This window comes from Lathyrus oleraceus, chromosome 6, assembly GCF_024323335.1.
Source record: "Lathyrus oleraceus cultivar Zhongwan6 chromosome 6, CAAS_Psat_ZW6_1.0, whole genome shotgun sequence".
Classification (NCBI taxonomy): Eukaryota; Viridiplantae; Streptophyta; class Magnoliopsida; order Fabales; family Fabaceae; genus Lathyrus; species Lathyrus oleraceus.
Genome location: NC_066584.1, coordinates 354,091,365 through 354,104,848, shown reverse-complemented (window position 1 = coordinate 354,104,848; position 13,484 = coordinate 354,091,365). Strand labels below are relative to the sequence as shown.

Sequence of the window (13,484 nt, the reverse complement as noted above, 5' to 3'; positions counted from 1 at the left end):
TTTTTTTCATTTAGATTACATTCTCATCTTTGAGTATATGTACACTTAACAAACAGTTAGTGTATACAATTATTTTTCTACACTTTGTTATCATCAAAACATAAAGGTTTGTAGATGTAGAGTCAAACTTGTTCTTACAATCTCCCCCTTTTTGATAATGAGAAACAAATGTATTTTGATGAACAATTTTGATAAACATGTTTATAAAATTCCAGAGTTAGGTTTGTAAGCTCCCCCTAAATTTTATACTTTCAAAATTATTTCTTCAACTTAAATCTAGAGAGTGAGGTTTGCAAGCTCCCCTTGAGTTTAAGATTAAAAATAATTTTGGTTTCATTGAAAGTTCATATCAGATACAATTCATGCTTTTGGATAGACATATTTATAAAACGTCAGAGATAGGTTTGTAAGCTTCCCCTGAGTTTAATACTTTCAAAATTATATCTTCAACTTAAAAATGCAAAATAAAGTTTGCAAGCTCCCCCTGAGTTTAAGATCCGAAATTTTGGTTCCAATGAAGGTTCAGTTAAGATAAATATGCTAAAATATCTAGAGTAAGGTTTGTAAGCCTTCTCTGAGTATTTTAGACTATAAAAAATTCTTTATCTCAAAATACCAAGTGAGGTTTGCAAGCTCCCTCTGAATACAAGACATAGAATTTTTGATTCCATGAAGTTCATTTAAAAACAACTATTTTTCACTTCATAGTTGTTAGATAAATTCTTCAGAGTCATTATCATTGATCTCTTCAGAATGTTAATGTTAACACACTCTTTAGATCATATTTCTTCTCCCCGTTTTATGGGTTATTATCAACTGACTAATTACAATCAAAATCATTACTCTTCTCCCCCTTTGTTGTCATAAAAAAAGATCATAGAATGATACCAATTGAAGAAAATTTAAATTGAGGATAGAGAGAAAAAAAATTCATTGATAAAGAAATAATAATTACAAAGAGTATTTTAGAGGAAAGACAAGACAACACAGAGAAAACGATCAAAAGCATAAAAGATACATGAACTAATATCCATATGATTTTTCCAAAGGATCTCACTTCCTCTTCTCCCGAGTCCCCAAGCCTTTAACACCAGCAAACTTCTTTCCCCAGAAGGTCTCAAGTGCTTCAGTTAGACCTGCCATATGTACATCCTTAACTATTTCTTTTTGAACAAACAATTCAGAGAAAACTCTCCAAAAAGAAATGAAAGAAAACTCATTCTCACGAGAGGTTAAGATTTTCTCCTCCAAATAGTTGAAGATAGTAAGAGGTAGATTCACCTTTACCCTTGAAATGAGGAAGTAGATAAGATGCATGTCATTCATAGACAAGAAGGACGAGTTCTGATCCCTTGATAAAAAGTTTGTGATAATCAACTGATACCACAACTTTGCCTCAAGAGTGAGATCAGATGTTTCGAAAGGATTTCCAAAAATTTTGATAATGGAAAAAATGTCCTTGTAAAAGGTGAGGTTGACCCGTAGCACTCAATATCGACACCATCTTCTTTACACTTAATAACATTAGCAATAAGTGAAGGAGAGATGGTAATAAGAGTGTTTAAAACAACGGTAAACTAATAGCAGATTACAAACATATAAAGGTTTTCAACAAATTAAAATACTTGCTATCTTCAAAAGAAATGGTTTATTCTCGTGTACACTTTAAACATTAGGTACAACACTTAAACAACAAGAAATACATCACACAACATACTATAGCACTATTTAATAGACATATCGATCCATGTCTAGAAATCTCAAAGATTAAGCTTATCTCCCGTCAAACTTTGGAATAGCTCCTCTATATCCCCCTGTTACAGTGTCAACAAATTTGTAAGCACATAACACATATAATATCTATACTAACACACAACATTAAAAGTAAGGGAAAAAAACAAAACTAGTACCTTATAATACTTGAGCATATTGTTCCTTTTCTTTTTTAATGTTGCAGTCACCAACTCTCTTTCCATGTCAAAGGGAAGTGGGTCTAGTATAACCCCTTTGATATGTTCAAATCCCTTCAACTAGTTTCATCAAAGAAAAAAAATTCAAAAGAAAAATAAACAATTAAAGATTCATATACCAAAAGAAAAATAAATAATTAGAGATTCATATACCATGCTAAGTAAGAGTGGTAAAATGGGTCAGGCCGATCGAAAATGTTTCTTTCACCAAATTTTTTTTGAATGGTCGGGACAAGATTTTAAACCTGCTTATTTCTTCTCTGTCCACAACCACTCCATTTTTTGGCGGATTTTGGTGGGTGCGGACATGACTTTTAGCCACTTTTAGTTTTTAGAGGTGCAAGATTTGACGCACCCACCATATTTTTTGGTGGAGTGAGTTAAGCTTTCCAACCCGCCCCCTTTCCTATCCCATCTCTGTCTACTTTGTTTTTACGAACTTCTACAAATGGACTTTAACGGGAGGACATGTCTGATTGCCGTAGTAAAAAGTTGCAAGATAAAAATTTAACACTTTTTTTTCTATCATTTGCATCAATTGTGCATAGTTTAAAAATCTCAAAAATAAAATAAAGCTTCTTTAAAAAGCAATTTGCATCATTAATCCTTATATGTTACCTTGTTTCTCACAGCAGTAGATTTGAGCTCAGATAGAACATATTTCTTCAATTGGTCAAGAGCACAAAGATTGGAGAAAGAAGCAATGTGACCATTTGTATATGCCCATTTATTAGTAACATCTTCATTTGGAACAACTACTGCAACCAGTATTGACTTGAAGCTATTCCCATAAACCCAAATCTTAAAGTAAAAAAATAATAAACAGACATCAATATAAAATTCATCAAAACCTCAAAAACAAAACTGTCTAAAAACCATAAAATGTTGATAACCAAATACTTACATCTTCAACAATTGGAGTAATGGTGTAAACATTTTCAAGATACTCAAGAGCAATATACTCTCCTTGAGAAAGCTTAACAAGATTCTTCTTCCTGTCAATAATCTTAACAACGCCATTAGGAAGCATTTCTCCGATATCTCCGGTGTGAAACCATCCATCTTTTATGGCTTCTTTTGTTAACTCGGGATTCTTATGGTAACCGGTAAAAACAGTTTTTCCTCGGATACATATCTCGCCACATGGAGGATTTCCAAGAGGATTGTAACCCATGTCAGGAACCTCTTCTAGCTGCAACTCGTTGTATACAGATACAGCACCGACGTTGCCAAGCATGCACATTTCGTCCGGAAATGTAAGAGTAGTAGGTCCGCATGTTTCTGTCAAACCTGGATTAACCTTAATGTCAACTATGAAACACAGACACCAGAGATACGACACTAACACAGACACATTTTTTCCAGAGATGATGGTGCTACAGAAAATGTCAGCGTATCCGTATTAATAATATAAAAGAGATTCATGGTTGTTACCATAGCCTTGGCATACAAAGGCGCAAGTAGTGACGCGCAAGAATTCTTCGATCTCGGAGCTTAAAGCCGCGCCTCCGGATATTATTAGTCTAACGCGTCCGCCTAGTCTTGCTTTCACCTAATTGGAGATTAATTAGGGAGAAAAAAAGGTTAAGAATTTGATCCTTAAGAGGTAATTGAAGATGATGATGTACACAACCTTTCTGAAGGCTAGTAGATCTGCAAAAGGTGATGCATCTTTCTGTTTGTATCCTTTGTTCATCCAACCAAGTTTACTATATAAAGAAAAACATGTTATAATTACAGAACAACCTCATCCAAAATTCCATGATCTCAATATATATCATACTTGAATTCAATTTATGATTAAATTAATAAAATTTGAATGCAGATTAAAATTAAACATTACATATATTTAAATATATTTTATATAATATCAAATAAATTTATCAATGCATATGTACTCGTATCTAACTATTTATATATACAGCTACAACTCTTCTGTAGTCTTAGACTTGAATGCTTGGTTGAATTGTGATTTATGTTTTACTTTTTATTTTATTTTTTGAGATTAATTGTTCAAATAAATTTTTTAATTATTCTAATGGAATGAAATTATATTTAATGTAAAATGATATTTATTAAATTACAAACAAATATAGATAATAGTAGAAGAACAACTTGACAACTTACTAGTTATAGAGCAAGCCAAAAACTGTTCTCCTTATTGGATTCAGTTGTGCCACTGCTTTTTTAACACCTAAAATACATATCATAGAATTATACTAAAAATTATTAGCATCTAAATAAAATAAATAAATAAATAAATAAAATTTATATTGTAGCAAAACCTCACCTTCATATACTTTTTCAAACACCCTGGGAACACCAGCAAACAACGTTGGTTTTAATTCACCTAAATCTTCCAGCAATGCATTCAAATCCTTCACACAAAAATCACATATAAATAATTTTTTTTTAATAATAATTTCTTTATCTATTAATTAAAAAAAATGATTTTTATCCACTCAATAAAAAGACAAATATACCCCATGATAATATCCAACTGATGCACCATTACGGAAAAAATATTCCTCAATTGTGCGATCAAGAATATGAGCTAAAGGAAGGAACGATAAATAAACATCATCCACAGTCATCTACAAAAAATAAAATAAAAATGTATTAATAATATAATTTATATAAAAAATGATATGATTAATTATTAAATATTATTATTAGATATTTATATTTACCTTGTCCTCAAATTGTTCCATAAAAAGATCCATTCCTCTAACTAAAGCAAGTACATTTTCATGTGTCAAAACAACCCCTTTAGGATCTCCACTTGTTCCACTTGTATACATTATTGTACATATATCATGAGATAGAGGAGGAGAAATACTTGAAGGGTTTTCTTTTCCCTGATAAATAAGTTTCATATAATTATAATAGAGAAATATAATATAAATAAGTACTTATAAATAATGCATGTTTATTTTTTCTCTATATAAAAAAAATATTATTGCAATAAAAGTAAAACAGAAAGGAAATAATTTAGGACCGCAACATTTATGGTTGGTAGAGACAGGGTGATGGTGCATTAATATATACCTACCAACCACTAGGGGTTGGATCATTTATTTTGAAATAGAAGTAGTACCTTCTTTTTATTTCAAGTTTTAAAAGAACTTTTAAAATTAATAATGCAAAAAAAAGTTAAAATAAGCTACATTTTAACTATGAGGAAAATTTCAAAATATAATTTAATATTGGAAAATAATAATTTATCTTATTTAATTTTTATTTAATGGATGAAGAAAATATAAAGAAAATAACAAAAAATGATATTTTATTAGTAGTTTTGTGTGAGATGAAATAAATAAAACAAAATATGAGAGGCAATAAATGATATATTTATGAAACGTGTTAAAAAATCTATAATGTTATAAATTATTTGATTACAATTAAATAAAAAACAAAAAACAATATAAAATGAAGAAAAGATAAAGCACAAATAATATTTCGTTATAAACATAAAATTTTATTTATGAAAAATATTTACAGAAAATTTAGAATATTCTTTATGCATCTAAGTATTATGAGTAATTAATTATAAAAAAAATGGTAAATGGATAGGAATAATAATATAAAAATATGCAAATTTAATAATACATAGTTAATGAATTATTATTGAATGATGCTAGTGTTGTTTGTTTGATCATTTGTCATCTAATTCTATATTTCTTTTCCCAATCAAAAATAATTATTTTTATTGGGAATTCCATATATATTTTAAAAGATATTTGACTATAAAAGAATATATTAATTATAAAAAAGTGTATTTACAAAAAATATGTAGGAATTAGATTTTTCACTCTTAAGTTAAAAAAAGTTGAGACAATGATTAATTAAATAAATTAAATGAGAAAAATATATATAGACCTACCATGCCTAGGAATTGATCCCATGAATATGGTTTAATTCCAATGTTGGTGGCCTCATCTTTCTCTGCCTCAGTTAATGAAGTAAAGCCCACCATGGCTGTAACCACCACAACCAAACTTAGGTACATACATAAATGCCTTTAATTCTTACCTAAACCAAATTAATATCCAAATTAAAACTTGTAAACTTACCTTTCAATCTCTTAGAGGATATACATCTTGGATTCAATATCTGAAAACAACATATGTAAAATTAATTACATTTAATTTAGGTATCATCTACATGCAATTATTAAATATTTAGTTACCTCTTTAACCTTCTTATCTTGAATAAAAACAAAATCTATTTCGGCATGATCTATGATAAAATTTACAGCACCAGCTCCTGCATTAAAATATTTCTTCATTTATACCAAATCACTAATTAAAAAATTCCCATTAAATCAAGAAAATTTCTCATATAAGAATTTACCAAGAGTGTCATAGAGAGGGACACAAATGAAGTTTTGTGCACAACAAGCCTGCACCAACATTATAAACAAAACATAATTATAAATTATGATAACATTATAGAATGAATAATTGATAAAGAAAATTTAAATAAAAACAATGATTTAATAAAGTGACAAACCTCCATTGCTATAATCCATTGTGGACAGTTAGATCCATAAATTCCAACTTTAGAACCCTATGATAAAATCACCATAATAAAACATTTTCTTAAAAGACAAACTAATAATCTAAGGATAATTTAAGTTGTCTTATACATGTCTGTTTGATCAAAATCAGACTATATAAATAAGAAATTTGAAATCTAAACCGTATTTAGTTTGTCTGATCTTGATCAAACAACTACCGATACCTACTGAATCCACACAATCGAACCGACATTGCAAGTGAATTAACTCTTTTGCCAAGACTTACTGCTTTAGCACCAGAAGCTCTTAAAGCAGAAGCAATTTGCAAAACTTCATCATAAGCTTCTTTGTATGTCTTCCACACATAAGGTCCAAACTATGAAAATAAACCAAAAGTAAATTACTTATCATCTTGATACAAAAATAAACTAAGTTACATTAGACAAAATTAAATTTCTTAAAACCTTTCCATCAACGACTTTCCGCCATCCGAGCATCCGATTTTGAGGATGTTTCTTGACAGACATACTACAATAGTTAAAAACAAACCATTGAGAAAAATGTTCATTTTATTGATTAAATCACCAAACATCATGGATAGTGAAAAGAACTTGCCTGAAAATATCCCAAGCGGAGGTGAAATTAGGATCCATCGGAGGAAAATCGTCTTTCGAGAGAAGGTTACGATAAACCGGACCAACCGAAAGCTTGCCATTTCTACCTTCTCTTCCTTCCTCAACTTCAACTGAAAACTTCTTCATTCTTCTAATTTCTCAAAAAAAACACCTGAATGATACACTTTAAAATCTTCAAAATTGAAAAGGTCCAATCCAACTTTAATGTCTATGGTCCACTTTTGGTTGCATAATAAATATTAATGCTGATAAATTTAAGTAAATTGTGTCTTTTCATGTAGAGACAACATTATAATTAGGTGCTAACTCTCAGCTAGAATGATAAAAAAAACATGAATCATGAAATTTAAACTTGAGATCATATAAAAATCATTTTTAAAAAAATCACTTACAAACTTTAGTTGGAAATGGAAGTGTGAGGCATGTAATGAAATACTATTGATTATTTGAGAGTGAAGAAGGTTTAGAATGTTATTTATAGCAAGAAAAATAGCTGTTGTAAATGTGGTAGTTAGAAAACTAATAAATATTGGTCAGTAACACCTCAGTGACTCGTACACTTTCATTAAAGTGGAATGCAAATTTTGCTACCACCAGAGTTACTCTTATTCTTACAGAATAGTATACCTAGTTAGGAAGAATCAATACTTTAAAAATCTATTTAATTTTTCTGAAAACTTAACATGTTTTGTCTGGGCTGAAAACAGATTTATGGTCCGATAACATATTTAATTCATAACAAATAGGGAAATGCTTCTACCACCCTAAGTGGTGGAGAATCAATCTATGAAAATTTAAAAATATCATTTTCGAATTCAAAAATGTATTTTCGGATGCACGCTAAATACATTGAATTCATACGTAAGTGAGTCACATTCTTATTTTGTCAAAACATAAAAATAATTTGAAAAAAACATCTCTTATGATGGGAGAAATAATCTCCAAAATATATCAAACTCATTGCTTACCACAGAAGACAAACAAACTTTCTAAGATGATGATATTATAATGACGATAAAGTGAATAATGTTAGATAAATGTGTCATTACATCAACTATGTTATATTAACTATTTTATCAAATTAAGTGTGTTATTCAATTAAGTGATCAAATAAAGTTAAAAAGTTAATTAATTAATTGGGTATAAGTTATGGTTCTCAATATACTGTACACAAATATATTATTTCTTCTCCCTATGTGAAGAGAATTCAAGATATTAAAAGTATCGGTTGAGGAAGTATCGATGGAGGAAATCCTAGATGGCATTGTAACTTGTCTCCAAAAATGTGCAGCACAACCATATCCTTTTTAATAAGAAAACTTTTGGCAATATCAATAAATGGAAGCATAACATTGAGAAGAGATCCCATCCAATGCTCTTTGGAGATAATGGGTTCGACAAGGCTAGTTTATCTCCAATAAGAGCCTCATCAGGAGTATGATGACATCCTTGCGTAAGAGGAGATTCATTGGTATCAAAAGGCTAGAAATGATTGAATTAAATTGGAAGATCGTAATATCATATTTTTTCATACCAAAACGGTAATCAGGTGTATGAGAAATAAAGTCCATGGCCTTCATCTTTTCAATGGTGTTTGGTGTAACGATGATACTATTCTCTGGAAAGAAGAACTAACTTTTTTTAAAGGTTTTTTCTATCCTACATCTCATATACTTTCCACTAGTATGGGTGACTCAACTATGACTCTGATCCTTACTGAAGAAGTCCAACACTCTTTGACTCAATAGGTGACGAGAGAATCAGTTACGTATGTATTGAATCAAATGCACCCTTTTAAGGCGTCTGCACCTGATAGATTCCAGGGTATTTTGTTTAAATGATTTTGACATATAGTTGGAGATGACGTTGTCCAACTTATATCAGATGCTTTTGTGACAGGTAATTTTCACTTATCTCTTTCTGAGACTCTTATCACATTAACTCCTAAGGTAGGCTGCCCATAAAATTTAAAGGAATTCAGACCCACTAGCTTGCGCAACACTATTTACAAGCTTATTACAAAGATTATGGTTAACAGATGGTGTCATTATCTAAATTAGATAGTTTAACCCTTCTAGAGTAGCTTTTTGCTTGGTAAAGAGACAATTGATAATATCGTTAGCCTCTAAGAAGCAATTTATTCTATGCGTAAATCTAAAAAGAAAAAAACCTGATAATTGGTGTTCAAAGTAGATCTTGAAAAAACCTATGATCATGTTAATTAGGACTTCTTGGAATTTTGTTTGAAGTGAAACGAGTTTCCTTCCGTTACTATAAAGTTGATCATGCACTGTGTAACTAGCTCATCTATATATGTTCTTTAGAATGGTAGATGACTTTTAAATTTTGTTTTCACTAGAGGATTACGGAAAGGTGACTCCCTTTCACCTTATCTCTTCGTTATCAACACAAAATTATTTTCGCAAACAATCATAAGGGCAGCCGATGAAGGCCATTGGAAATCTGTCAGGTTATTTGGTGATTGACCCCCTCTATTGCATTTATGTTTTTCTGATGATGTTCTTATTTTTGTGAAGGTTTCTAACTCCTAAGTCTGGATCACTTATGATGTCTTGAATCATTTTTCTATGTTTTATGGCCTTAAAGTGAATGTTTCTAAATCAAAGGTGTTCTTATTCGCTACCACAAAGAAGAGTAAAATGGATTTAATTGTCTCCAGCACATGTATCAAATGAACTCTTACTCTAGACAAGTACTCAGGTTTCACTATGTTGCACGACCATCTTCAACACACAAACTTTGAGTTCCTAGAGGAGAAAATCAGTTAGAGGTTAGAATCTTAGCAACATAAATTGTTAAGAAAGGTCACTCGTTTGACTTTAGTTAGGTTAGTCCTAAACACCATCCCAAATTATTATATGCAAGTGACTTTTCTCCCTCATTAAACTTGTGATTTTATTGATATGATAACCAGGAATGTTTGGTGGAAAGGTAATTCAAACTCTGATATGAATCTCGTTGGGTGGAATAAAAGCACTAAGCCCAAAAAGTTGAGTGGTCTTGGGATCCGAAAAGCAAGAAAAACTAATACTTCAATGTTGGGTAAGCTGGTTTGGGGTCTCCACTAGGATTGTGATTCCCTATGGGTCCATGTTTTGATACATAAGTACATCAGTAAGGAAACATTCCTTAATATGAAAAATAAATTGGGATCCATTACTTAGAATGAAATTATGAAAACTGTCACTGCTCTTAAAGATGGCTTTGAATTTAGATTGGGGGATGGGAACACCTCTTTCTAGTTTCCCATTTGGTTTAGGATAGGGAAACTAGCAGGACAAGTTCTCTATGTGGATATCCATGATCTGGAAATTCAAGTGAATGATGTTTACTTGGATGGGAATTGGAACTTCAATTCATTATATACTAATATTCTTCTAGTTGTTTGTGACCACCTTAAAGCGTTTTCCGTTTGTTTGAATTCTCTAGTTCCTGCTCGGTTAACCTGGAAAGGAAACTAAGATGATATATAATATATATATATATATATATATATATATATATATATATATAATATATATATACACACACACACACTGCTCAGGATGATTATAATTGACTCAATAGACTTGAATTTGTTCAGAATAGAACATAAAATAACTCTTGGAAATGGGTGTGGCATATTCCATCTCTTGATAAGGTAAAACATTTCCTTTGAAAGACTTTATATAAGTCTTTTCCTACGAGATCGATGTTATGTCATTGTGGTATGCTCCAGACGAATCATTGTCCTAGATGCAATCAGGTTACTGTGACGACTCTTAACTGTCTGAGTGACAGTGAATTTGCTACTCGCTTTTGGAAATATATTGGATTCGTGGATCCATTATTCTTCCAAAGGGATAACTTATATGATTGGATTAGACATGACATCGATTGAGGCTTTATCTTTTTGGATGTTTGTTGGTGGATATGAAACTCTAGGGACAAACTGTGTCTTGTGAATGAAGTGGTATCTTCCAATACTTTGAAACTCGTCACAGTGAATTATGTTAATTTATCATCTAAATGTTTTTCAAGTATAATCTATCTCATCCAATAAGAACTATCATATGGAATGAACACAAAGGTAGTAATATTATTTTGAATGTTGATGGCATTAGCCTCAGTAGTCCCGATGTCTCGGGTTTTGATGGATTGATTCAAAATGTTGGTGGTGTTTGGGTTCACAGTTCCAAGGGAAATATTGGTTAATCCAACATCCTTCATACTGAGATGATGGAATGATATCATGATTTACATATGGCCTATGAACTTGGTATCAAATACCTGATGTGTTTTTGAATCCAACTCTACTATCAAGCTTATCTCAGAGTCTGTTAATGTTTAGCATCACTATGTCGCGATTCTTGACAATATTAAAGAGCTTCTCTCTAGATAATAACGAGTTCAAATATTCCATACTCTTAGGGAAGAGAATGTTTATGTTGACTATATAGAAAAACATAAGGATGATAATAATGCGACATACCTGTCTTTTATGGAGCCTCATGTTGGAATCACCACTTTCCTACTAGCTAATGCTAGTGAAATTTTATTTTCTAGATAATTTCCTTCTTTTTTTATTTTCTTTTTCCCACTTGTGATATATATATATATATATATTATATATATATATATATTATATATATATATATATAGTGTTATATTTAGAGTCCCAAATAGAGGTGAAGCCAGGGCCCTCGCCTGGGAGCTACCTCTACGGAGTGTGAGGTCTCACCTTTAGGGCGTCTGACGTGTACCATACTGTTTTCTCCACTAACCATATAGGAATGAGTCAGGCAACAAATCCTTCGGAAAATGTGGTCAGTTGTCTCCTCAATCAAAGGAGAGTAGTTACCACTTCTTAGGATTTCTTAACTCTTAGGCCTAAGGGCTTCTATAACTACTTTTCCCCTAACGGGAGAAGGGACATCTCATAACTTACACACAACAAGTAAAGCAACACACTTACATACAGAGTCTATCACCTCACGTGACCAGATTTTTTACACCAACGTAAACACAATAACACTACCAAACATGGCTTCTCGCTGCAGCGGGAAATTCCCTACAAACCTAAAGTATTATAAACCTACTAAGATCTCTGAGTATCCCTTACCCTTATAGGGATACCACATACATTTTTACATTTTGACCAATACAGTGGCTCTCACTGTAGGGCCTCAGTAAAACTAACTTAGGCCACACCTTCTTCACTGCAATCACCATACTCGTTGCTACCCTACACTATTGTACTTAGCCATTCTCATCCATGATTAACAGGAGAGATTTATCACCTACGTTGGATGGTACCAGTGGTAGTGGTAACGTCGATTCCCTGGCATAAATGTGTGCCACCATGGAGGAACTACGACGTCAGAATCAAACACTAGAAGATAACATCCTCAACATTTGACAACACCAACAAGCGACCACCCCCCCCCCCCTCCCCCTAGGAGATGGAAGTGGTGGATCCCGAGCTACTCTTAGAAAAAAATATGGGAAACACCTGTCCCCAAATGATTCAAGCTTCCCTCCTTGGCCAAGGTTAATGGGCGAACTAACCCTTACATGCATGTCGTTTCCATCAATACTCATATGGCCATCATCGGAGCACCGGACTCCCTGGAGTGAAAAATAATTCCTAACACCTTCAGGGATTCCACACTATGATGGTATATGGTTATGCCCAAGCCTCAATTGTATCACCCCATTCTTTGATTTATTGAGATTATTTGATGTATTATAATTTTGTGTATTTATTTAATTATTAGGTAATATTGATTAACTAAATAGGTGTGGTGAGGGTGTGTGACCTTGAGGTGATATTATGGGGAGTAATTATAAGCTAGTACAATTTGATCAAATTATTAGAGTTTAATTTAATAATTAAAATAATGGTATTTTATTAGATTTATTTAATTTAATAGAAAATAGAATAATAGAAAATAAGGAGTATTAGTAGTATTTTTATTGAAATAAAATTAGAGATGAGAAGGACATTTTGGTGAATAGGGAGGTAAGTGAGGGTGATGTTGGAAGTCACTATTTGAGAAGGATTAGGTTACTAATAAAAAATTTATTAAAGAATTGTGAGAGTTCCTATGTAAAAATAGAATTTGGTGGAAGGAGGAAGAGGCAAGGGCAAGAACATAGGAAGAACACCCACCCATTGAAAGAGCTTTGAAGAGTTTTGCTGGAGAATCTAAGGTAAGGGGGATAACTGATTCAATAACAAGTATAATGCATGAGGGGTAAAAAGAGGAGTCCTTAAACTCCAAGAGGGAAATTGGGATTTCTGAATTTCTATGATGTTTTAATGTTATTGGCTTTTTTAAATAATGGATTTCATGGGCA

At 31.7% G+C, this 13,484-nt stretch overlaps 1 protein-coding gene across 1 annotated transcript; it reads right to left on the bottom strand.

Annotated features, from left to right (window-relative positions):
- Positions 1-1,599: 1,599 nt before the first annotated feature.
- Positions 1,600-7,674, bottom strand: LOC127091708 (long chain acyl-CoA synthetase 1). The gene is made up of 19 exons (XM_051030392.1): positions 7,517-7,674; positions 7,105-7,275; positions 6,954-7,017; positions 6,776-6,865; positions 6,483-6,539; positions 6,324-6,372; positions 6,160-6,236; positions 6,044-6,083; positions 5,854-5,948; positions 4,661-4,828; positions 4,454-4,564; positions 4,261-4,348; positions 4,098-4,164; positions 3,604-3,679; positions 3,405-3,522; positions 2,875-3,260; positions 2,589-2,771; positions 1,911-2,030; positions 1,600-1,814 (listed from the first exon to the last, which is right to left on the bottom strand). The coding sequence occupies exons 2-19, from the start codon at positions 7,248-7,250 to the stop codon at positions 1,761-1,763; spliced, it is 1,989 nt and encodes a 662-aa protein (XP_050886349.1). The 5' UTR covers positions 7,251-7,275; positions 7,517-7,674; the 3' UTR covers positions 1,600-1,760.
- Positions 7,675-13,484: the final 5,810 nt, after the last annotated feature.

What these genes read in the sequence shown, in the direction of transcription:
- LOC127091708 (XM_051030392.1), bottom strand. Translation starts at nt 7,250, where the DNA reads ATGAAGAAGTTTTCAGTTGAAGTTGAGGAAGGAAGAGAAGGTAGAAAT. An exon ending in CCCTCTCTATGACACTCTTG is followed by an intron (nt 6,237 to 6,323) that starts GTAAATTCTTAT and finishes ATTTTAATGCAG; the next exon opens with GAGCTGGTGCTGTAAATTTT. An exon ending in GGGATCAATTCCTAGGCATG is followed by an intron (nt 4,829 to 5,853) that starts GTAGGTCTATAT and finishes CTTATTTATCAG; the next exon opens with GGAAAAGAAAACCCTTCAAG.